At 36.6% G+C, this 27,211-nt stretch overlaps 1 protein-coding gene and 1 pseudogene across 1 annotated transcript; both read left to right on the top strand.

The window, feature by feature from the left end:
- Nucleotides 1–5,401: 5,401 nt before the first annotated feature.
- On the top strand, nt 5,402–8,265 carry LOC137716928 (Pentatricopeptide repeat (PPR) superfamily protein). Its single transcript, XM_068456279.2, has 2 exons — nt 5,402–7,884; nt 8,006–8,265. The coding sequence occupies exon 1, from the start codon at nt 5,538–5,540 to the stop codon at nt 6,870–6,872; it is 1,335 nt and encodes a 444-aa protein (XP_068312380.2). The 5' UTR covers nt 5,402–5,537; the 3' UTR covers nt 6,873–7,884; nt 8,006–8,265.
- A 13,866-nt stretch (nt 8,266–22,131) lies between these two features.
- Nucleotides 22,132–22,791, top strand: LOC137725895 (secreted RxLR effector protein 161 pseudogene; annotated as a pseudogene).
- Nucleotides 22,792–27,211: the final 4,420 nt, after the last annotated feature.

Below are 27,211 nucleotides of genomic sequence, written 5' to 3'. Positions count from 1 at the left end.
TTGCGGCACAATCTCTCCCTTTGGCTCTTGCAGGTTGCGGCACCAATTTGGAATAGAACATGTGGCACCAATTTTTCTCCCCCTCAATTGCTGCGGTATAAATACATATATATAAGGTAGGGTTCATCAGAAACCAAGGAGAAAAAGGATTAGGATGTTTGAATGGATTATGACTCCTATAATCAGATGGGAAGTATTTAGAATAGGATAAGGACTTATTTTGCAGCTGGAGATAATATGAGATAATGTTGGATAAAGTGGAATAATGTTTGGATAAGATAAGATAAGTTTGGATAAGGTTGGATAAGATAAGTTTGGATAAGGTTGGATAAGATTATGTCTTTCCTTGTCTTCCAAGCTTCCAAATTTGATTCCTCCAGATTTTAGCACATATTTAGCACATGTTAAACACCAAAAACGTCCAACCCCACTACTCCACATGCATGCTATCCAATCCAAATCCAAAACTGCTCCAAATTGCTCCATTTAGCCATTTATTGTCATCTTTACCAATTGGGCCTACAATAATACGAAATTAACTTAAATCACTATAATAAATGAAAATTAACTAAGTAAATGCAAAGAAATAAGATAACAAAGTCGCATAAATATGCTCCTATCAAAAAGTCCAATAACCTCTCAACCTAGGGACCATCGAACTCGAATGCCACATTGGCAAATTTTTAGCTTTGTATTTTACTCGGGTCTTTTTGAGATATTTATCAAACATCTTGTTTTAATATGGTTACGTACAACTGTTGAATAAATATTAGTCAATTTCCTGAAGTAAGCAATTGTGGGAAATTACACTGGACTCTAGGCAAAATTACTTGTAATTGCTAGGGCCCGTTCCTTTCACTTAGGAGAGAGATGTATATCCATTGTCACAGTTCCAAGTCAGAGTGAGTCAATTATCACAGAGGGATTGAGTCTGCAAAGTACGAACTCGCCTTGTCCTCCTTAAGCTTTGTAACAGCAGTGTAGGGGGCGACCCCTTAGCATTGTTGTAGCGTCTTTCTTCTTGTACCTCCCTACACTGCTTGGCCTTAATTCTGCCTAGTTATTTGCTTGCTTCACTGTAGGTTTTCATTGTACATTTGGCATTTTTGCCCTGGTAATGAACCTTCCAGTTTCCAAACCCCTAAAAAGAAAAAGTACCAACTCGCCGTACAAGCTCCAACAATGATAAGATCCAAATCTTAGTTCTTATTCAACCTTAACCGATATACAGAAATGGGGGTGGAAGGAAGAAGAAGGAGCAGAACTTCAACTCGTTCTCAAAAGAAAGCTCCAAATACCTAGTAATAGGGTGTCAACTCCCTCCCTTCACTGATGGATTCAACTTTTTCTCACGAGAAAGCTCCAAATACCTTGTAATTGAGTTGATGGCATACTCCAACAAATTATCCATATTTGGTGGATTGAGGAGAAATGCATTATTTACCACAGTTTCTACACCTGCTTTTCTAAGAAAGATTACTCTTTGAATTGCCATCAACCCGTCTCTACAACATCTTCCAGAGGCGTAAGGGGAGGAAGCAAATCCCAGTAGCGATTTCTAGGAACCAGTAGTGACAATCGATTTGGATCTCTCCTTCTGAAATGAAAATATTTTAGAAGGCTGCATTGTCTCAGACTGCAAAAAGTGATTCACTGCTTCCTCAAAATGTAAGTCAAAAAGCAAGGGAAACCCCACCTTGTGATGATCAAATGAAAGCATCCTTTGATAATTTGCCCTCGCACTCAAGATCCTCCACCAAGAAGATGGCTTCCTTGAAGTTCTTTTTTCTCAATAGATCTTTAATTTTCGATAGCAAACAACCTTGGCGGCGGTTGTAACAACGACAAGTTTTCCACTTCCATCTTCCTTATCTACGAAAATGCAATGCCCTCCTACCCCTCCACCACCAAAAATGATCTTTTGAATATCCTTTGCAAAACCCATATATGAAGATATCTCCTTAATAGAATCCAGGTTATTATGGAACACCAAGCTACCACCAACTGGCTGCCCATGTGCATTAGCTATGATGCCAACATTATCCAACTGCAAAAGCATATTCCATCCTCTACACAACAATTTATGCTGTGGCAGACTAGAAACATCCGGTAGTGAAAATACACTGTCTGATAACACATGATGTCACGCCTTGATCCCGACATATGTCCAGGATCAACGCGCAACGGTCAGCTGTAGGGGGTGCAAGGAATACAACATTATACACAAGGGAACTGATATTGAAATTCTTAAATACAAGTAAAGTGGTGGGTTCTCTGTCACAAATACAACAAAGCTACACGTTTGTAGGCTCTCAAAAAGAAAGTCCAAATGAAATACAATGCAGGATATACGAGCAACCTAACACTCCAAGCTTTCTGACCTCTATTTGTTACCCCAAGGGCTCCTCGTATCAACTAAATTCTGTCATCTGCATAATCGCCCCTGCGCTGTGGGAATTGTGCACCGGGCAAATCAACAACTCGGATAAGCTGCGAAGCTCGTAGAGTGACAATAATCCGACGTACGTGATAATAAAAAACTAGTCCATCAATCACAGTTTATAAACAACATTCATAAAATCATAAACAATCCACTAAAAACCTTGAAGGAGTCACCCAGACATCCATCAGCCTTTCAAAATCAAACCATAAAGGTTATCAAATCTATGTTTCATAAATGCACTAAAAATTAGGGTTAGAGTGACTCAGTTCAACCGAAGCCTATCTCTTCTAAGCTTTCATATTCTATACCGAATCCATGGGATCAACGAACCAACAAAGACAAGGGATGCAATTTTGGACAACTCAATGAAATCTAACGAAAAACAGTTTCGGACCACTCAATGGAACTAAAAAGGATATGATTCCAGACTACTCAACGGTATTGCAAAGTAGGAGGGATTACAGACCACTCAAAATAATCCATACAGGGTAGGGAACTAGACCACTCAACGGAACCTAGGTTCGAACCACTTAATGGAATTGAGCAGAATCCAAGCAACGTAACTCAAAATAGTTCAATGAAACAAGAAATGGTACAAGGTTCGATACAACAACTCCCCATCCTCTACTAGCCCTCTCGTTTCACAAACATTTCAAACCACATTTCATAAACATTTCAAACCACATTTCATAAAAGTAGGTCAATGGCTTAATATAAAAGTAATATTTAGTAGAAAACACATTTATAAAACCATGCCTTATCTACTAATTAAGTATACTAGTATGGGGATTTCATGGGTAACCACCATATCACATTTATTAAAGTCACTCACCTGGAGTCTGCGCTACAACACCTAGAACAATATATTGAGGTGCCAAGTACAATCGTCGCTTAAAACAAAGTACAATTCTCATCGTCAAATGTCTAGTGATAAAGCACATAATCTTAGGTCGTACACATCCTCTAGGACATTCTAGATGGATTCGGAACATGTTGTTCAAAAGTCAACCGTCGATCAATGGTCAACAATAGGGTTGACAACACTACGTAATTTAATCCGGAAGATCCGCCCACCGGATTTCCGTTCCATAAATCTCTAAGGGTCACATTATGATTCAAGAACAACGTACTACAATTTCATGTCGATCCGATGGTTGGCTTTCCTTCAATTGCAAAATTAAGTGGCGGCAAACTAGAGAACTAGGTTAAAACAATGGAATTTCACTAAACGGATGCCAAAAATGTATTCGGGGCATCAAAATAAGCTAAGTCGAGAGAGATTGAAAGCGTGAAGAGAGAAACAAAGAGAAAAGAGATATGTTTTCAGAAGTATAGGAGGTGGGCCCCACGGGCACACCAAACAAAACTAGAAAATAAAACCACATGTGACTAAATAATGGCAAATTACCAAAATACCCTCGGCATTCCAATGCTTGTAATCTTCGATATAGCTTAGAATTTGATGATGCTTTCACCCACGTGTTCGTATTGATGTGTACTATCGAAATATGCCAAGAAATGTGGTGAAACACAAAAGGGTCAAGTATGTCCTCTTAAAATTCTGTTTAGGCCAATAGGGGCATTTTTTCGTTCTTTTACTTATCGATAAAATTCTAAGCCGCAAATATAAACGGGTCGGAATTATGAAATACTGTAATTAAATGGTGAAATTTGGGGACGGGATTTCACACATGAAAACAAACTATATCCATTAAAAATACTGACAATTATCGAATCAGTGAGCCATATCCATTAAAAACAAACTAGATAGATATCCGTCCTGATAAATACTATGGCACATGTGTATTTATAGGGATCTTGAGAGTCTTTGTAGAAAAACTAATAATCTTCATCAAATCGGGAGACTATCTAGGAGGAAATCTAGGATAAGATTCTGATGCCTAACTTGCAAACAAGCTTGGATGTCTCTCTCTCCTCTCTTTCTCTCTCTTCAAGTTATTTGATTTATGAGTGGTTTGTGGTTTTGAATTTTTCTTATTATTTTTAGGCACATTGAGCATGTCTACGTTGAATTTTATCAATTAATCTGAACAAATTTTAAGTAGCAGTGCAGTTGGTAATGCTCGAATCGAACCTGGACTAACAAGTAAAAGGCTTGTAGAATTAGGATTTCAGACTAAATGTTGAACCCCAACCGGATTAGGTTCTTAGTGCACAATTAAGTTCTTCCTTAAAACAAAAAAAGTTTCTTGATCTGCTTTAGATGGTTGCAAACTTGCAATCCTTATAACCAAACATTGGTGAGCGGTAATGTAGTTTTTCTTTTGGTGTACTTTCTGAATCTGTTAAGTGTTTATGACAGACTATTCCTCCGTCAGTTCATGAATCATCTGGCCTTTCTGACAAATCCGTCGTGGCTCTTAGAGATCCATTTGGAGGAAAATGGCCGGTGCAGATAGCAGCATGGAATAATAACAGAGCTAGAGATGGATCTTTGACACTTCATATGGCTCTAAAGAAAGGATGGAAACAGTTGTATCTTGTCAATAACCTGAAGGAGGGAAGCTTGAGTATTGCTTTAGTATCGCTTGAGGGCCGCTTGAGCACTGCTTGAGGTGTGTCGAAAAGCCAGCTACAAGATCATGCGTGCTGAGGTTTTAGATGTCAACACAAACCAAAATGACGGAATTAGATCATAAGTGGTGCATTGCAAAATAAAATTGATTTAATTTGACCCTCCACCGAATATAAATGGGCTAAATTGAAACGTTTAATTAAAGTATACAGAGTCATCAATTAACATAATGTATTTCATACACCGATGCATCGTACAATTTAATTCGAACTTGTATGCAAGAAACTGTGACAATATTCAAGTGTCACGCCTTTAATTTTCCCTTGAATGTTGGATGAGCCAAGCCCAACCGCCTGAACCCAACCAACCGAAAGCGCAACTAATTTTTCCTCAGATATTCGATCTTCATATTTCACATTCCTCCCTCCCAGGAACTGCAACAACTCCATCAATGGCATCCCATCATACCCTCATCCTATCTAACCCAGAAACCATTTCCCACCACCGTTGATTCTCAACCAATTTCCCACACAAAAGATCAACAGAAAATTTCAAAACATGAACAGTTCAAAACCTTTCAAACCCATAGCCAACCAAGTCCTCGCCGCCATGCTAAAAAACCAGCCCTTCGATTCCAATCTCGCCGCCTCCGCCGCCGCCTCTCAGCCGTGGACTGAAGACTCGGTTTCCCAAGTCCTAATCTCCATACCCAGATTCTTCTTCCAGTCCCCCCGCTCCGTCGGCCGCCAAACCGGGTTCCGCCACCGCGCTCCATTGAAGCAACGCAACCTCAGGCAAGAATCTTACAAATTCCACAACAACGTGCTCGTTCTCGGCCCGGCAGCCCACAGAGATCTCGACAAAGTTCAGCTCGGGTCGGACAAAGCACTCGAATTCTACTACTGGGTCGAAACCCGTTGCAGGTTTGCCCACAACGAGCGGACTTGCAGGGAGATGGCGATTGTTTTGGCCAGAGGGAATAGGTTGAAAGCCCTTTGGGATTTTCTCAAAGATATGTCGAAGAGAGGGAGCGGCGGGCTTGTTACCACAGAGAGCGTTACCTGTTTGATAAAAGTCCTAGGAGAGGAAGGCTTGGTTAATGATGCATTGGCTGCTTTTTATAGAATGAAGCAGTTTCATTGCAAGCCGGATGTGTATGCTTATAACACCATTATTTATGCTCTTTGCAGAGTTGGGAATTTCAATAAGGCCCGGTTTTTGTTGGAGCAGATGGAGTTGCCGGGGTTTAGATGCCCGCCGGATGTGTTCACTTATACGATTTTGATTAGTTCTTATTGTAGGTATGGTTTAGAGACGGGGTGTAGGAAGGCCATCCGGAGGCGGTTGTGGGAAGCCAACCACATGTTTCGGAACATGCTTTTCAGAGGTTTTGTTCCTGATGTTGTCACTTACAATTCTTTGATCAATGGTTGTTGCAAAACTTACCGGATTGAGAGGGCGTTGGAGTTGTTTGAAGATATGAACAAAAGGGGTTGTACCCCCAATCGGGTTACTTATGATTCGTTTATTAGGTACTATGCTGCAGTTAATGAGATTGATAAGGCTGTTGAAATGCTATGGAAGATGCAAAATTTGAAACACGGAATGCCTACTTCAAGTTCGTATACTCCAATCATTCATGCCTTGTGTGAAGCAGGAAGGATCGTAGAGGCCCGAGATTTTCTGGTTGAGATGATTGATGGAGGCTCGATACCTAGAGAGTATACGTATAAATTAGTTTGTTATGCACTAAATTCAGCTGGAGAAGTCAATTTGCTTGATGATGATGTGCGTAAAACAATAAAAGACGGTATAGTGAGCAGGTATAGGCAGACAATGAAGGTGAAGCCAATGATGAGTCGCAAAGGATATGATAGCATGGTGGAAACTTGATTTAGCGAAGAAACTAGTTATGTTAGAGCCCCACTTATTGATGATTCTTTTTATCGTGCTACAAATCTGTGTAGCTGCTGTGCTGTTTAAGATGTGTTAAATGTTTGAAGCAATTTTCAGCCACTGTGAGTTGGAATTGCCGAGGCCTTAGGAATTGCAACATCTATTTTCTGAAAGGACTCGGCAAGTAGATAAACTCTTTTAACTTTGGCTGTGTCAAGGAACATTTGCTAAATTTTAAATTCAAGGAATGATGGCCCTTCAAGTTGCTGATGAGCTGCAAGCTTAGGTTACTGGCCTACTATATGCTGGAGCTCAAGGAACATGATGATTGTGCTAAATTTTACTTTCAAAGAATGATGGCCCTTCAAGTTGCTCAGGAGCTGCAGGCTCAGGTTACTAGACTAGACAATATGCTGGAGCTCGTTAATCAGGAAGATTTTTGGCGTGATTTGTCTTCTGCTGTTATAAAGGGGCAAGACTTGAACATTGTGCGACGAAGAAGAAAGTTAAGGTTGAAAATCGCCAACTTATGTCATGAAGCCTTTTCTGAGTTCTCACATTGTGGTAAATGGTCAGGTATTTGGAGAGAACATATTGCTTGGTTAGAGGGGATGGCGCTCCTCTTACGCACATGAATTTGAATCCACATGGCCGCAGTTTAGATTAAATTCTTCGTTTCCTCCACACAACAGAACAAGGAAGAAGAAGGAAAGAAAGCACAAAACTTCTGGGCACTGCACGCTCTGCGTTTTCTGGTTGGATCTAGTGGTTTTCTACTGACACATAAGTTTTGTATGCCGTGCAAGCTTCACACAAGGCAATGCAAGGGGCTGCATGGTTCACACCTAAACCCGTCAAATTTGATAGTTCTTCAGCGTCTCTGACTTCCCCTATAAAGATTGACAGCATATGAAGTAGTAGCTTTTTAGCTCTGAGTTCGATCTCTTCATTCATCCTTCCCAGTAGTTTATTTCCTGTTGCAAAACTTGAGAGTCCTGTCATTGTCACTGTAAGTAATTAGCTCGATCCATCGAGATTGATGATCGATCAGTAAAATTTGAAATTTCCCTCTGATTTTCTTTTTATCTCTTAATTACTAATTAATGAGAATAGATATGTTCTAACTGCAGCTCACACTGGTGGCATCGGCAAGGCAAAGACATGCTACTGCTTTACTTTCCGCCTCTATTTCGGTACTGGAACTCCGTCCTCCTGAACACACAAATGCCAAAATCTCTCTGTCAAGTTGTCCAATCAGTTTTTTATTTTGAAAAAAGAGAAAGAATACATGATTGAAAGTGGATTTGTCTCCATAGGTCGAATATAAACTACGAATAAAATTTTATTAATTGAAACGAAAGAGTACTACAAGTTTGCCGAGATGGCTACGTAACTCGTCAGACTATATTGTGACTAACTTATTGAAATAAACTAATATAAGCTCTATTATATAGTGAAAATTAAAGCAAAATCCTGATCCTTAACAGACAAGAAACTCTAATATCTTTGGCCCACAAGAATACCATATATAATAATAACTAATTTTGCAAACAACCCCATCAAACTCATGGCGGTACACGTCATGAGTTTGCCAACAAGTAGATGTGGATGCAAGCTCTGTTAGACGGACACGACAAGGCAAGCTCCGTTAGGTGGACACACAAGATAAGTGATTCAAGAGAGCTATTGAAGCAAACAATTCATGCGAGCAATTCGAATGAACAATTCAAGCGATTCAAGTAAATGAGCAATTTAAGCGATTCAAGTAAATGAGCAATTCAAGCAAACGGATTTGGCCAAACGATCTAATTAATAACCAGGTGCATAACGTCACTCGAATGATCATTAGTCTAAGCACTCAAACGATCATCGTGTTGATGAGCAACGACAAGCTTCAAAAACTAGCCCAATAGCGCATACGTGGGCCCCAAAGACTTAAAAATGGCCAATTTTTTTTCTTCCATTTTTTCTTCGTTCTTTTTTTTTTTTTTTTGTTTTTAGTTTCTTTTTTTTTGTTTTGAAAAACGTTCTTTTTTGTTTTTTGGTTTTCTTCTATGCGTACAAACAGGAGCAACAAGCTCCTTTTCTTCGTGGGTGTAGGATGGTGACGGATCCAGATGCGGGGTAACGGCGACTGGTGTGGGCAGCAATGCAACAAGCACGGAGACGGTCAGGAGAGGTTCAGGCCTAGGAGGCGAGGCTGGTCTCATGCTTCAGTGTGTTGGTGCTTAAGTTTCAGCAGCTGCTTTTGATCCAAGTTTCTTATTTCCTTTCAATTTTGAAGTGTTCGTTTTTAGTTTGTAATGTAGGGCTGAGATTAAAACAAAGCTAATAGGCTAGATGTATGCCACAAGTCATAACAACTCACTTATGGTTGAGCATGTGCTGTGCATGTGAGTGTGTGTGAGTTGGATAAGTGAGTGTGCCTCCAACGGCTATAACTCACTCTCCATTTCCATTCTCTTTGTAAGCATTAGTTCAGTTACATCTGAATTGAATTCAAGGAGCTACAACTCCAAGTTTCTTGACCTCCATTCTTTCATGCTCTTCGAGTAGAGATCATCATCTCATTAATTTTTTGCTTGAACAAAATTGCTCTGATACCCTCATTACCCCACACACAGACCATAAAACACTAACATGGTATCAGAGTCAGGTTTATCATTTTAATCTGGGCGTAAATATGTGATTTCTGTGTTCTTTAGCGAATTGCTTTCATCGAGCCTCATCCTGTAGAATTGTGTTTTGGAAACCTGTGAAAATCGGAGATCTGAGTCTAATATGGCTGGATCAACGAGTTCTGAGCTTCACACTTCAATTTTCAATGGTGAAAACTATGAATTCTAGAGAATCAAAATGCGAACAATTCTCAAGTCTAATAGACTTTGGGAGCTTGTAGAAATTGGGTTTACTATCCTAGGATCATCTACAAAGAGTGTTGTGGCAGTAGTAGCCAATGAAAAGAAGAAGAAGGGTGTGGTTACTGAAACCCCAACAAATTTTGGGGAAATTATATTGAAGGATGCTAAGGTTCTTAGGTTAATCCAAGTAGCTGTGACTGATCAATTTTTTTCCAAGATTTCCAACGAAGAAACTTCGAAGGTAGCTTAGGATATCTTGCAACAAGAGTTCAGAGGTGACAAACAGGTTAGAAATGTGAAATTGCAAGTTTGCATAGAGAATTTGAGTATACTAGGATGAGAGATGATGAATCTTTATCTGCATACCTTACTAAACTGTTTGACATTATGAATCAAATGAGAGGCTTCGGTGAAGAATTATCTAGGGAAAGAGTTGTCTAGAAATTGCTTATAACTTTGCCCAGAAGCTATGACACAATTTATGCTATGATTGAGCGTTCAAAAGATATTAAAAGATATTAAAACTCTTGAAATCCAGAAGTTGTAGCTTCTCTGAAGGGTTATGAACAAAGACTAGATATGCATATTGAAAGCTCCACTGAAAAGGCATTTGTTAGTCTAAATGTTGGTTCTAAATTTCCAAAGCCTAGTGGGTTATCTGGTAATCCAAAATCAAGGAAGAATTGGAAAACAAAGGGAAAAAGTGGGATAACAAGCCCAACTTTGCTCCTAAGCAGAATAATACTCATGATTCAAACATAACAACTTGCAAACATTGATAAACTACATTATGGAAAATGCTGGTTTGAAGGAAAACCCAAATGCACAAATTGCAATAGGTTTGGTTATGAAGCTAGAAACTGCAATGGAAAAAAGATGGTGTAGAAGGCTAATTATACAAATCAGGTTGATGAAATGGGAACTCTATTCTATGCTTGCAACTCTGTGACTCAGGTGAAGGTCAATAATACTTGGTATATTGATAGTGGTTGCAGTAATCGCATGATAGGAAATGAGAATTTGCTTGTGAATGTGAACAGAAATCTAATGCAAGAGTAAAAATGGGAACCGGAGAAATTGTGAGTTTAGTAGGAAAGGGCACACTTGACATTGAATCCAAGTTAGGTAGAAAACACATACAAGAGGTGATGCTGGTACCTGGTTTGAAGGAAAATCTTCTAAGTGTAGGGCAAATGTTGGAACATGGTTACTACATGTTACTTGGTGGTGATGCAGTTTGTATTTATGACAGCTGGAACTTGAATGGCTTGGTTGCTAAGGTTCAAATGACAAGCAATAAAGGTTTCCCTCTAACTATACTGCCAGCTACATCACTGGCACTGAAAACTAGCCTATCCCATTGTACTTAGACTTGGCACAATAGGCCAGGTCAGCTAAACACAAAGAGCTTGAAGTTGCTTAGAGAGTAAGAAATGGTCTATGAACTTCCACTCTTGGAAGATTATGAGAATATTTGTGAAGGATGAATTCTTGGCAAGCAACATAGAGATGAATTTCCAAGAGAATCAACCTAAAGAACTAAATTCCCACTAGAACTAGTTCACATAGACGTTTGTGGTCCCATGCAAATTGCTTCAAATGCTGGAAACAGATACTTCATTCTATTCATAGATGATTGCACTAGAATGACATGGGTTTACTTCATGAGATATAAGTATGAGGCATTTGAGTACTTCAAAAAGTTCAAAGCAATGGCAGAATTGCAGTGTGGGCACAAAATAAAGTGTCTAAGAAGTGATAGAGGTGGTGAGTTTATGTACATTGAATTAAGTGATTTTTGCAATGTCACTAGAATTCAAAGACAATTGACCATGCCATACACACCACAGCAGAATGGTGTGTCTAAAAGTAAAAATAGAACTATGGTGGAAATGGCAAAGACTAGGTTGCATGAGAAAGGTATGCCGTATCAGTTTTAGGTAGAAGCCGTGCACACAACAGTGTATCTACTCAATAGATGCCCTACTAAGTCTTTGGATAAGATGACTCCCTTTGAAGCCTACAGTGGAATAAAACCAGAAATTGCACACTTGAAGGTCTCTGGTTCAATATTTTATGTTCGTGTTCCATTGAATCTAAGACATAAGCTTGAGTGTAAAAGTCACAAATGTATTTTTGTGGGATATGACACTAGTGAAAAAGATATAGGGTATTTGATCCTATAACTAAGAAGATTATCTTGTCCATGTTGGAAATGTGCCCTAAAACCAATCATATGATGATACTTTACGGACATTTCACAAAGTTAAACTAATGTAGTTTAAATGTAAAGGGCAAATATTATTGTTTGAGCCGTCTCATATAAATGTTATATGCTTAAACGATAAGTCCAAGGAATATGTGATTGGAAGAATGCGATCTAAAGAAGTTAGATTCATGAGACCATTCTTTCGTTGACACATCCTAAACGTTCCTGATCATAGGATTGTCAATTGGGCATTGACAGTCCGTTAAGATCAGTACGTGCTATGTCTTCTCTCAGGGAGAGTGACTAGTCTCGAGTCATTGGTGTGTGTGACATCAAGACAAGTACGTAGGTGCTCAATAGAGAATGAGTTCACTGAACACGATCAACGAAAAGTTCTCATATTCATGTCACATGAGAACTCATGGTTGGGATAATGCAAATTAGTCTTTTGACCTGAGGCATCACAGTTGTCTTGTGGTTAGGTCCTTAATCTTTGATTATGTCAAAGTCACTCCATCAGGAGGGTGTCCACGGCATCGTTGGGGTTAAGCCACTTAGCCATGGAGGCAAGTGAATGCGCAACAAGGGATCTCTAACCTTCAAACTGTTTGAGGGAGAATACTCTATGATATGATTAAGAATCTTTGGCCAAAGTATGAATGAGATTTAGGAATGTGTTCCAAATCACATTCAAGGTAATCATATAAGCACAAGACTCACATTGGATAGTAGACATGAATAAACTATCAAACCAAACAATGTGGTCAAGAGTATTGTATTAGAGAAAGACCGTATTGCATTTGTAATCCTAAAACTGAATGGGTTCTCCACCTCTTCTGATTAGCTTGGGTAACCATGACATGCTGCTAGGCGTCAACCATGGTTTGTGGAAGCCCTAAAAGTGTATTATCACTAACGGGAGAATTGAAAGTAAGTTTCAATTCACAATCGATTAGAAAGAGTTTTAATCGCCCACTGCCTCGCTAAAAGGAACCTAATGGATCGTTCACCGAGTAAGGTAGAGTTTGAAGAAACAACGGAGATGAGTAAGAATAATTAAATGGTTTAATTATTTATCTAAGGCTAGGATTAATTAATATGTTAATTAATCAAACGAATAAGTTCGTTAAAGACCTCGGGTTAGTTTTGGGCCACAAGGCCCAATGGGATTTGAATGTCAAGCCCATTAACTCAAGTTGTATGACAACTTGAATAAACAAAGGGCTTGAAAGCCCAATAAACCCTATAGGCCGGCCATGTTAGAAGAATAGGGCTTTTGGTCCATTAGGTCACTTATTTGAAGGGACTATATAAAGGACTTTATAGCCTAAAATTCATTAAGGGTTGTTTTTGGGGAAAGGATGAGAACACAAGCTCTCCTTTCTCTCTAAAATTTCGGCCACCTTGGAGGGATCATCTAGCAATCAAACTCCTCCAAGGTCACTCATTTCTTCTTCATTATGCCTTGGTGATGAATCATTAGAGGTTCTCAATTTTGGGAACTTTGGAGAAACCTTTTTCATCCATCCAAATCCATAGATCTAAGATGCAAGGAATGAAGGCCCTCTCTTTGGGTGATTAGCCTTTGTTTAAATACAAAGAGGAATCTACAAAGGTATATATTTCAACTCACTTTGTTTTGAGTTGATTATTGGTTCACCATTTTACTAGGCTTTGAACATTCATGGGTAATGTTTTGTTTTTAAGTGCATGCTAGCATGATTCCGCCTTTAATTTGTTAATTGCATGCTAATGATGTTGCTTAAATGAACATGTCATCTTCCAAAATAATCCTTCAAGTGGTATCAGAGCCTAGGCCTAGTTTATGGTGGATCCTTTTGGGTTTTGTGATTTTTCATATTTTGTGATTTAAGTGTTGTAAATGTTACAAGCTTTGTTCTTGCTTTGAATATAAATTTTGCTTGAAAATTTAGCATCTCAAATGTTGTAGATGTATTTCATTAAAGCATGAATATTGGAACTAAAAGTTGGTGCCAAGTGTTTTGGGATTTTCGGCCAAATCCAAAGGGTGATTTTTTTGGGTTCATGTTAGGCTTGTTAAAATGGTTTTAAAGTGCTTTTTGGAACCCCTAAGTACCCTAGGATATTAACCCTCTTTTGAGTTGTGAAAAATTGAGTTTTGGTAAGTGAAAACATTCATGGAGCTATTATGAGTTTTCATGAGTGTTCTTCAATGTTCTTGAAGTTCTTACCAAGAACAAAAAGTTTTGAAGTTTTGATTCAAGAGTTTTATGTTTTTCATAAAGTTTTGTTTTTCAAATGGTGGGTGATAGTTATTGGTGAGATGTGACTAAAAGAATTTTAAAGTTTTATAAAAAACATTTTCTTACAAACCATCAAAGTCACCTTTGTCTCACCTACCAAAAACCACTTACAAAACTTTAGATTTTTTCAATTTTTCAACACTATGGCCGGCCACCTTTGGTCAAAGGTGTTGGAGGGACTTTTGTGCAATTATATAAAGTTTTGATACTTTTGTGTATTTGCATTTTGACCCCAAAAGTTTTTGTTTTAACAAAGTGACCCAAATTGTTGTGGTCATTGTTTTTTGGCCCAAAACAAAATGAGAACAAAAATTGTTTTGTCTCTTTAATGAGAATTTGATTTTCATTATATTTAGTTCCATTTAAATCAATTCTATGGATCCAAAAACCAAATGATAATTGTTGCATTCAAGTTTAATTAGTTAAAGCGTTAATTAATTAAAGAAAGGGTGATTATGAACCTTAGCCTACGATAATTGAGCTATGTGAATGGCCGTTTCAAATTTGTTTGAACCATGGGAATGAGTAGATTAGATTTTGGTTGTAATTTGATTTGATCAAATGTTGTAAAAGGGCATAAGCTCTTCTTTACTTTAAAGTAATTAGTTATATTCAATTGTTGTAAAGAGCATAAGCTCATATTTGCTTTGAAGTACTTCTTTCTTGCTTTATTTGATATGCATGAAATGAAGTAGTTGGGTCCAACGCCCTAAGACAACACGCCTTAATGTGATTAAACGCGTAACTAAAATCAATCTCCATCCCTAGTCCGAGATTCAACACAAGGCTCGTGTTGGATCTAATCAAAGGTTCATAGTCATCCTAAGGCCCTAAGGCAACTATATAGTCCATCAATGAATGCAAACCTTATGTTAGTAGTATCATATACTCTTGCTTTAAAAACCGTTTTAAAAGCTTAGTGGGAGTATTATATACAACTAAATCAATCATATGGACCAATAGTTGTAATAGGACCAAAATTGTTTTAATTATGATTAAAATGAATATATATATGTGATGAGACCTAAAACCCTCAACAAACGAATATTAAGTTGATAAACGAGAGATGTTTTGAACATTTCTTCGTAGGCCTTCCACCGTGGTGGGCTCCAATCGTTTGTGACTCATGCACCGGCTTCACCCTATAATGGGGAAGTACAAAGTATGTGATTACATCCAGGAGGAGTCCATAAACATATGATGAGGTGAGTGTAGACAACGAGTATAACCAACATGATATAATTCTGAGGTTGTGCTTGAACCTCTACATAAACTAAGCATGGTGGGAATAACTTAACTAAGTGCAATGGTGCCAACATGATATAATTCTGAGGCATTCATTCTCTAGAGGCCAAACTAGATGGGTAATTACAAGAGTTGTAAATGACTAAAGTGTTATTCTCTCATCATTATTTTTGCTAACCAACATGATATAATTCTGAGGTGGGCTTGGTAATGGTGAGTCTCCCATACCCCGCTAAGAGTTCAACAAAACTCTCGAATTCCGATGAGGGATATGGAATTTGCCAAAAATAGTGGGTGGTGCTATTTGATTTAAAGACCCGAATCAAATGGCTTAAAATCAATCAATTTATATTCGTTATGTATTTGTTTACCAATATATTTGCAAACGCTATCCAAAACTTGACAAAGAAAAGCCGAATGCTTTAATTTCCGGACTTAGTTCTACAATCCCATAGATTGTCTTTAATGGCTTGTAGATGTAACTAAGTCGTCTCATCCTCACAATCTTCCTATTGATAATGTATCATTGGAAGAATATGTTAGAAAAGTCTAAAATGAAAAGGACAACACTTTTAATGTCATAATTCTTCAAATACAAATTGTTGTATGAAGAAATAAGAGTTGCTTTGAACAACCCTTAATCAACACAAACTTTAGTGCTTGTTTCTTTGTTACATAAACAAGGAACTTTTGAAGTAAGCACAAGGGCATGGACGCTTTATGTGCCATGATTCTTCACTTATAAATTGTTGTATGAAGAAATGAGAGTTGCCTTGAACAACTCTTGAAAGTTTGTAATTATGTTTAGAACATAATGGTTGGTTGACAAAAATAGTCCATCAACATGGACTTATGATGATTTTGAATCATTGAGTGTTGAAGTGTTAAACCACTTAACGAGACGGAAATTAGGCAAGGACTTCACCTTTGTGTCCCTATCCTAATGGTTCACTAAGTTTATTGTAAACTATATAGTGAACAATAACCACACACTCTCCAAATTGTTTGATGTGTATAACACAATTGAAATAAGTTTCAAGAGAGATAGTGGGAGTTTAGGGACCATGACTATTGTAGTCAAAGGAGAAGTCAAATGAAGAAGGCAAAATAACTCCAAGGGAACAAACTTTCTTTATGAAAGGATGGACATTGGAAGGGGTATTTGCAAGAAATGTCTTGCAAGTGTCAAGAACACATCTTTCGAAGGTGTTGTAATATGTTCTTGAAATAGTTCAAAACAGTTGGTTCTTCTACTTGAATGCTTGATTCCGTATTAGTAACTATGTTTTACAATTGTTGTAAAAGTGTGCTAATAAAAAGTAAAAGATTAATGAGAGAAGAGAAAGTACTTCACATTCGGAAAGTGAATAAAATATAGATCTCTGCGAAAGCGGATTGTACTTACTTCCTCATATGAACTACCAAAGAAATTGGAAAATACTAAAGATTGTCTTTACATTCCAATTTTAAGGAACTTAAATCCGTCACTATAGTAGAGATGGATAAATGTTTTGTTTGACAAAACATTGTTCTTTATTAATCAATAATTAGATTATTGTAATTTAATTGGTTGTCTCTATAGTAGAGATGATGTGGTAGTTTAACTGTTTAGAATACGATGATGCTTAAAACCCAAAAGGTTGCAAGGTAGTGACTAATCTCAACTGAGTTGTGATACCTCTAAAACATAAGTTACGAGTTGGTCATAGATGGATGCTTTGGATCGTTAGATCCGGATCCAATACCTTCTTGTTAAAATTGTATAGAGGCAAAATGTTCGAATCTTTATTCTTTTGGAAAGAAGAAAGAATCACAAAGTTGTTGAGGTTAATTCACTTAGATGTTAGTGGCACTTGTCCACAACATAATACTACTCATGTTGTATGACATTCACCGAAGATCACTCTCGGTTGGACTATAGTTTATTTTGAATAAACACAAGTCCGAATACTTTGCAAAAGGTTTCAAAGAATTCAAGAAATGTAAGTAGATGAGTAAGACGTCTAAAGTATTTACCTCCTTAGATTTGATCCAAGGAAAAAGTAACACTTTAGATTAATTTCCTTGAAAAATATCAAGGAAAGTAGCATCGTAAGATAATGAATTTCTCCATTAGGAGAAGAATGAACATGAATAAGATTTAATTCGTTGGACATTATCAATTACCCATATATATATGATATATACTTCTAAGACAACCTAGTTCCTATACCACAAGCTCCAAGGTAGTCCAGAAGGATTTATAAACCGTCTCAGTTGAATGGTTTGAACTTTATGACTATGTCATAGAGTTGCACCTCTTAATTCGAAAGAAATAAGAATGAAAATCCTTATGACTACATTGAGTGTATATACGATATATACTCAAGGAAATGGTAAAGTACCATTTGACCCGAAATAATGAAACCTTCACAGCTAATTGGTAGCTTAAGGTGACTACACTCAAAGAGAATGGTTGACTTTGAAGAAACCATCTTTGACGTAGTCTTAGTTTCAATTAATTCGAAGATTGCTAGCTACAACTAAATGGTGATTTAATGTTTGGACATAATATGGGTTTCCGAAACCATTAAGATAGTCTTGATAATATATGTCTAAAACTATAAATCACAAGACAGGTTAGTTGTAGAGATCCATCCATCATGGATCTTAGCAAGCTAGTGGGAGCTAGAAGCGTCTTATGAGAAAAGATCAATTGTTTGATTTCTCATAAAGATGTAATTGAATCTTTTGTTTACTAGGTTTGCAAAAGATTAGTGGGAGTTAATCGTATTCCTAAATTTAAATATATATATATATATATATATATATATATATATATATATATACGATATATTAATTTTTGGAAATGAAAAGAGTACTTCTTCGTTAAAGTTATTCTATAACGATAGAATGTATATGGGAGATATAGTCTATATAATGGAATGGAAATCTATAATGATATATTTCAAGATATAATTGGATTATATCAATCCCTAAAATAGACAAGAGATGCTAGGAAGTTTCTCATTTGATGATAAACTTCAATTAGAATGACAATTCTAGTGAGACTAGGAAGTTGTTCTTCTCAAAGGGAATGTACCCTTTGACTCCCAAAGAAATAATGCGTAAATAGAATCCTTTATGCATAAGCAAAAAGGTGATTTATGTATTTCATATTGTATGAAAAACATTGATATAAGATGTACCTAGAAAGGTACAAGACAATATTAGTGCAAGCCCAGGATCAGAACCATGGGAACTGTCAAGTGAGTCCTTAAGTATTTGAGAAATACTAAAGGATATATTACTCAATAATTGAGAAAGAATTAGAGTAACGTAATGGAAGCGTAAATGTATTAGATTATGAATCTAATCCATCATTGGATATTTCTTCATTATGAATGAAGAGATAAACAGATATCTCTTTATTATGACTAAAAAGATATTTGGATGGAAACATTAAAGTAATGACTTTAGTGTGTTCCATTATGAATGCAAAATATATTGCCATATAGAAGTTTACAACAATGTTGTTTGGATGGGAAAGTTCATTTATGAACTCTCTATTCGGTTCCAACCAGAAAGTGTATGACACTAATGGGGCGATAGCTCAAGCCAGGGAATCAAGGTCTCATCAAGGTCCGAACTCAAATGAGAGACTGAACCACATGATTAGGAATCATGAATAATGGTGACGTCGTTATTCTCAAGGTTGCTTCTATGGATAACATATAGATATCCATCTTGTTTAGGCCTACTACTCAGCCATTTATGAAATGAATTACAGAAGAGGTATCATCACTGATAACCAAGCTGATTGGCTCTAGTGCAAGTGGGAGATTGTTGGAAATGTGCCCTAAAACCAATCATATGATGATACTTTACGAACATTTCACAAAGTTAAACTAATGTAGTTTAAATGTAAAGGGCAAAGATTATTGTTTGAGCCGTCTCATATAAATGTTATATGCTTAAACGATAAGTCCAAGGAATATGTGATTGGAAGAATGCGATCTAAAGAAGTTAGATTCATGAGACCATTCTTTCGTTGACACATCCTAAACGTTCCTGATCATAGGATTGTCAATTGGGCATTGACAGTCCGTTAAGATCAGTACGTGCTATGTCTTCTCTCAGGAAGAGTGACTAGTCTCGAGTCATTGGTGTGTGTGACATCAAGACAAGTACGTAGGTGCTCAATAGAGAATGAGTTCACTGAACACGATCAACGAAGAGTTCTCATATTCATGTCACATGAGAACTCATGGTTGGGATAATGCAAATTAGTCTTTTGACCTGAGGCATCACAGTTGTCTTGTGGTTAGGTCCTTAATCTTTGATTATGTCAAAGTCACTCCATCAGGAGGGTGTCCACGACATCGTTGGGGTTAAGCCACTTAGCCATGGAGGCAAGTGAATGCGCAACAAGGGATCTCTAACCTTCAAACTGTTTGAGGGAGAATACTCTATGATATGATTAAGAATCTTTGGCCAAAGTATGAATGAGATTTAGGAATGTGTTCCAAATCACATTTAAGGTAATCATATAAGCACAAGACTCACATTGGATAGTAGACATGAATAAACTATCAAACCAAACAATGTGGTCAAGAGTATTGTATTAGAGAAAGACCGTATTGCATTTGTAATCCTAAAACTGAATAGGTTCTCCACCTCTTCTGATTAGCTTGGGTAACCATGACATGCTGCTAGGCGTCAACCATGGTTTGTGGAAGCCCTAAAAGTGTATTATCACTAACGGGAGAATTGAAAGTAAGTTTCAATTCACAATCGATTAGAAAGAGTTTTAATCGCCCACTGCCTCGCTAAAAGGAACCTAATGGATCGTTCACCGAGTAAGGTAGAGTTTGAAGAAACAACGGAGATGAGTAAGAATAATTAAATGGTTTAATTATTTATCTAAGGCTAGGATTAATTAATATGTTAATTAATTAAACGAATAAGTTCGTTAAAGACCTCGGGTTAGTTTTGGGCCGCAAGGCCCAATGGGATTTGAATGTCAAGCCCATTAACTCAAGTTGTATGACAACTTGAATAAACAAAGGGCTTGAAAGCCCAATAAACCCTATAGGCCGGCCATGTTAGAAGAATAGGGCTTTTGGTCCATTAGGTCACTTATTTGAAGGGACTATATAAAGGACTTTATAGCCTAAAATTCATTAAGGGTTGTTTTTGGGGAAAGGACGAGAACACAAGCTCTCCTTTCTCTCTAAAATTTCGGCCACCTTGGAGGGATCATCTAGCAATCAAACTCCTCCAAGGTCACTCATTTCTTCTTCATTATGCCTTGGTGATGAATCATTAGAGGTTCTCAATTTTGGGAACTTTGGAGAAACCTTTTTCATCCATCCAAATCCATAGATCTAAGATGCAAGGAATGAAGGCCCTCACTTTGGGTGATTAGCCTTTGTTTAAATACAAAGAGGAATCTACAAAGGTATATATTTCAACTCACTTTGTTTTGAGTTGTTTATTGGTTCACCATTTTACTAGGCTTTGAACATTCATGGGTAATGTTTTGTTTTTAAGTGCATGCTAGCATGATTCCGCCTTTAATTTGTTAATTGCATGCTAATGATGTTGCTTAAATGAACATGTCATCTTCCAAAATAATCCTTCAGTCCAGAGATGTAGTATTTGATGGAAATGGTAGCTGGAATTGGGAAGCAAAATTTGAGAAGTATTTCAGTGTACCAATCGCTGCTGATATTGCATAAATTGAATCAACTCAAACTCTAAAAAACAAGAAGAGTTGGTATCTTGTGGGATTGCTCCTACCATTCCACAGGAAGAATTGAGTTCAAACATTGATTGCCCAAGTTCATAAGGGGACTTGAATCTATCACAGAGTTATGACTTCACTTTAAAGAAGTGGAGAACACTGGATGAACTTTTGGCTCAGTTCAATGTATGCATTATAGAACCTGAGAATAATAAAGAGGTAGCTTAGGATGATTCTTGAAAGAAGGTTATGCAGGCTGAGCTAGACATGATTGAAAAGAACCATACATGAATGCTGGTTGATAGGCTCTCTAGCAAACCTGTCATAGGTGTGAAATGGGTGTACAAGACTAAGTTAAACCTAGATGGGACAATACAAAAGAACAAAGCTAGATTGGTTGCAACAAGTTATTCACAAAAGCCAGGTATTGATTTTAATGAAATCTTTGCACCAGTTGCTAGGCTAGACACCATAAGAATATTGATAGCCCTTGCAGCTCAAAGTGACAACTATTTCAATTGGATGTCAAGTATGCTTTTCTTAATGGTGTACTGAAAGAGGAGGTTTGTGTTGATCAACCTCAGGGTTTTGTCATTCAAGGCAAGGAGGATAAGGTGTACAAGTTGAATAAGGCATTATATGGCCTTAAGCAAGCTCTAAAGGCTTGGTATGATGGAATTGATTCCTATTTTAGGAAGGCTATTTTTTAAAAGAGTTCATGTGAAGCCACCTTATGTACATTGGAAGTAGTGTCACAATGCTTGAGGAGTTAAAAAATGACATGATGTAGCATTATGAGACGACATATTTGGGGTTACTGCACCATTTCCTTGGTATGAGAGTTGTATAAACAAATAAGAGCATCTTCATTCATCAGAAGAAGTATGCAATGAAGTTGCTGGAGAAATTTAGCCTATAGGATTGTAAGTCTATGGGAACACCACTTGCAGTAAATGACAGGCTATGCAAGAATGATGGAAGTGAGGCTGCAGATGAGTCTGAGTATAGAAAATTGGTAGGAAGTTTGCTGTACCTTACTACCACTAGACCAGACATTATGTTTGGTGCCAGTTTCTTGGCAAGATTCATGCATGATCCAACTAAGAAACACATGGGAATAGCAAAAAGAGTACTGAGATACATTCAAGGTACTTTGGATTTTGGCATTGAATATGTAAAGGGAAAATCAACTCCTCTTATTGGATATTATGATAATGATTGGGCTGGTAATGAGGATGATATGAGAAGCACATTAGGGTATGCTTTTAATCTGGGCTTATGTGTGTTTTCTTGGGCTTCAATCAAGCAAAGCACAGTGACACTATCCACTGCAAAGGCTGAATACGTGAGTGTAGCAAAAGCAACTTCACAAGCCAAGTGGTTGATTTTTGTTTTAGAAGATTTTGGGCAAGAACATGTTGAACCTACATTGCTAATGTGTGATAACACTTTAGCAATAGCAATGGCCATGAATCCAGTGTTTCACCAGAAAACAAGGCACATCAGTAGGAAATTTCACTTCATTAGGGGAACAATTCAAGAGAAGGAAATTGATCTTATTTACTGCAAATTTGAAGAACAAAATGGCTGATATCTTGACCAAGGCACTACCAAAGGACAAGTTCAACGACTTCATAGAAGTGTTGGGAGTCAAATCAGCTGCTAGCTTAGAAGGGAGTGTTGTGCTTAAGCTTCAGCAGCTGCTTTTGATCCAAGTTTCTTATTTCCTTTCAATTTCGAAGTGTTTATTCTTAGTTTGTAATGTAGGGATATCATAAAAACAAAGCTAATAGGCTAGATGTGTGCCACATGTCATAACAACTCACTTATAGGTGAGCATAAGTTGTGTGCGTGAGTTGGATAAGTGAGTGCACCTCCAACGGCTATAATTCACTTTCCATTCCATTCTCTTTGTAAGCATCAATTTAGTTACACCTGAATTGAATCCAAGGAGCTACGACTCCGAGTTTCTTGTACCTCCATTCTTTCATGCTCTTCGAGCAGAGATTATCATCTCATTGATTTTCTGCTTGAACAAAATTGCTCTGATACCTTCATTACCACACACACAGACCATAAAACACCAACACAGTGGTGCTGGTCTACAGCAGATCGCAGGTGGCTCTTGGGTTCTGAGGTCCTGGAGTAGCAGTGGTGGTCGGTGGACGGTGCGAGTTCAGGCTGGTGGTCGGCGAGGAATGCGATGTCGAGGGTGGGTTCGCGTTTAATGACTAACAAATAGCGGAGTTGAACGGCTCCAGTGCGGCTCGGCTTTGGTGGCTCAATTCCGACATGGCTTCAGACTTCAATTTTAATAATTTTTTTTATTAAAATAAACCGAACAATAACAAACTGTAAAAGATCAGGCACAAATCTAACTAACAACGAAGAAGCGGAATAGAGAAGTGACATACAGAAAAATTGATATCCAACTGAAGCAGATTAAATCTCGAATGATCAAACCTGTGTTGATACCAAGTTGAACATCGAGTACGTGAAGAACAAGTCGACTATAAACTATGAATAAAATTTTATCTACGAATAAAATTCTATTAATTGAAACAAAAGAGAGTACTACAAGTTTGTTGAGACGGCTACATAATTTGTAAGACTACATTGTGACTAACTTATTGAAATAAACTAATAAAAGCACTACTATAAATAGTGAAAACTACAAAACTCTAATCCTTAACGGGTAAGAAACTCCAATATCATTGACTCACAAGAAAAATCATAAATAGTAATAAAATAATAACTAATTCTCCAACAATAGAAGAGTTATTTTGAGTTATATATATATATATATATATATATATATATATGCATGTGTTTATGTGCATTTATATGAGAGCCATAACTTATAACAATATCATGCGTTATTATTGGCACTCTACAAAGGATTGCATTTGCATTCTCCATTTGCGAGTGAGAAATTTTATTTGAACCTATGTAACCTTTTTCTACACCCAATTACTCTTTATACCCATATTATTTTTAATTAAAGAATCAATATCTCTTTAAACCCAATTTACTATCTAAACTACCATCACAAACCCAATTCAAAATGTGAATTTATCTTTACACCCATTTAAAAAATAAAATCCCAAAATTGAATAATTTGGTGAAATTTCTACTTGTTTATGGGAATGAAATATTTATGGAGTTCAACTTTCATGGATAAGTTGAATAATCTTTACACCTATACTGCGAATTGGACATGTAATCCTTTTGACTAACATCCTACACTAGGAGAATTGCTAGGGACATCCAAAAATGACGGGCATCAGATAACACCTTGGATAAGTATTCTGTTGACTCTTTGTAGCCCTTCTCGTTGTGCACTCCAAATTGAGAGCAGCTAGGTTATTTTACGAAAAATCAAGAGGGAAATGCATATGTACATACACAATTGAAGTTAACATTTTTGTAAGTGGAAATTTGAGAACTTCTCTTGCCATTCTTTGTTCTTCTTAGTAGCTGAGCTATGGATTCACAACCCTAATTGATATCTAATTAAGTTGGGATTAAAAGTTTTATTTTTTCATTTTACTTTCTGCATTTTCTGAGTAGGAGAACAAAGTTGATGGTAATTATGTGAACCCCAAAACTATCAATTCAACTCAGCTTGCTTTTAATTATTACGTGTGGGTTTATTGATAAATTCAAGTTTTATTGCTAATTTCATCTTGTACTTTATGATAATTATGCAATAAGGTAAAAAAGACTATTCATGTTTAAAGTTTATAATCAAAACTATTTAATTTCTTAATATGTATTTGAAGAAATGTAGGAGATGCTTTTAGTAGTTATTCACTCCGCACTTGGCTACCCATCATTTACCATGGGCATGATAACTGGTGCACCCTCTGGTGCATCAAAAATCATTTGAATTAGAGATCGTTTAGTCATCCAAAATATGATGGACGCCTCATAGTGAATATGTGCTACTTGGTACTCAGATCGTCGATTTATTCCATAAATTTGAATTCAAGCATAAACCATTTCAGATTTGAATGATTTTTCCAAAGAAGATCATTAAATGAAGATTAAGAATTTAAATCCTATTATGAATTTTATACAGTGAAGATATTCAACACATTTTCTATAAGTTTCTTGTCCCGCAAAACTCCAAGTCGATCCCCTTCTCATTTAGCAAACTACGAGATATATTTCACATATTTTCATTAAAACCAAGGTATGTGGAAGCGAATATAATTAAGCAAACCATTCAGGAATGTGAAAGTCAGGGCGTTAAAGGAGAAGAAAAACAATGTGCCACCTCTTTAGACCAACTCCAAAGTTTTTATTTAGAAAATTGATGTTTTAGTCTAGAAACAGTTTTTCTGTTCCAATGGTTATAAATTAAAATTTTAGCCCAGAATTACTAAAGAATGAATTTAAGCTATTTTTTTTCCAGTAATTTCTTTAAAATAGAATTTATGTACTTTATCATAATTTATTTTTATAAACATTTTAATCTAAAAATATTTATATTGTAATAAAAATTGAAAATTCACTAAACCGACCTCACAAAACTGTATTTATAGAGTTTTTGGGTAAATTTGATTTCAATAATTTTTGTAATTGTTTTAGCCATTGGATTTAATTTTGTGCCATAATATTTTTTTTACCATTAAATTTGATCATATTCGATCTCAATTTTTGGATTTAATATAGGTTTTTTAGCCAAAATGGTTCCTGAGATTTGCATAGCTCATTATTTTGGTACCTTAGATTTGAAATCAATAGAAGTGGTCCCTGAGTTTGTCCATCATCAATCATTTTGGTCATTCCTTGAAAAATTAAGGACTAAATGATAAAATACCCTCAATTTAATAAACAATGGGCCAAAATGATTTGACACAAATTCAGAGTGTTTTTGTCATTTTATCTTTATTTAATGAAGATTTTTCAAGGAAGGACCAAAATGATTGATGATGGACAAACTCATGACATCTTCTATTGATTTCAAATCTCATGAACCAAAGTGATGAGTTATGCAAATCACATGGACCATTTTGGTTAAAAAGCCTTTAATATATTTAAAATTTTAAGATTAAAAATTAAGGGGGCTAATCTTTTAACCTTGGCTTAAATTCTGGGTTAAATTTGTCCAAATTGTAGGTTTTAAACTAAAACTTATTTTAAGCCAAACCATTACAGCATGATTGGAGTTTAGGTTTTAAGTAAGGGTTGAAGATGGTCTTAGAGTCGATGATTGACCACCACTTCCTAGTTCGGAAAAAATATCCAAGCAATCTCCACTGTGGTGGAAAAAGGAGCTGCAAGATCATTAGGTTAGGGTAATAATTCAGGTAAGGCATGTTTGTCGCAACAGACACTCATAATTGTCCAAATTGTTGTGTTGGCTCTGAAACCTGCACACAAATCCCTTTCTTAATTAGCACCATTTTCAACTTGATGTAATGCCCATTTATATAAGTATGGTGGAATTCGTTTGCAGCATGTAGTTGAATCTGGTAATAATTCAACATCTACACATATGGTGGACTGTGCTAGTGAATTTACCACAAATAAGGTAATATTTGCTTGACTACACAATTGATTTACTTATACTTTTGTATGTTTATTCATTATGTGCAATTTTGGTATGTAGTTATTCAAGAGTAGAGAAGAATTAATACAATGGGCTCGAAAAGTTGGGAAGGTCAATGGTTTTCTAATTGTGACGTTACGATCCGATCAAGGTGGAAAAGATAACAGGAGCCCTAGACTTACATTGGGTTGTGAAAGGAATGGACAATATGTAAGTCGAATTCACAAAAAAGACATAAAGGATGGGGATAGAAGGAATTCTGGAACGAAAAAATGTGGATGCTCGTTTCAATTAAAGGGTAAAAAGCTAGCAAATGATGATGATTGGATATTGAAAGTAGTTATTGATAGGAGCATATTCATGCGACTTAAATGGCTTGTTCTCGTACATTTACGTTATGTTTCTTTAGTTATTTTAGTCCTTTATGCTTCTTTCGTGTGTTTTTAGGTTTATA

Source organism: Pyrus communis, chromosome 15, assembly GCF_041283825.1.
Source record: "Pyrus communis isolate YQ-2024b chromosome 15, ASM4128382v1, whole genome shotgun sequence".
NCBI classification, from domain to species: Eukaryota; Viridiplantae; Streptophyta; class Magnoliopsida; order Rosales; family Rosaceae; genus Pyrus; species Pyrus communis.
The sequence above is the reverse complement of the archived record's forward strand: the minus strand, read 5'-3'. Positions and strand labels throughout refer to the sequence as shown.

Bases quoted from the DNA above. Each gene is read 5' to 3' on its own strand.
- LOC137716928 (XM_068456279.2), top strand. From the start codon at position 5,538: ATGAACAGTTCAAAACCTTTCAAACCCATAGCCAACCAAGTCCTCGCC.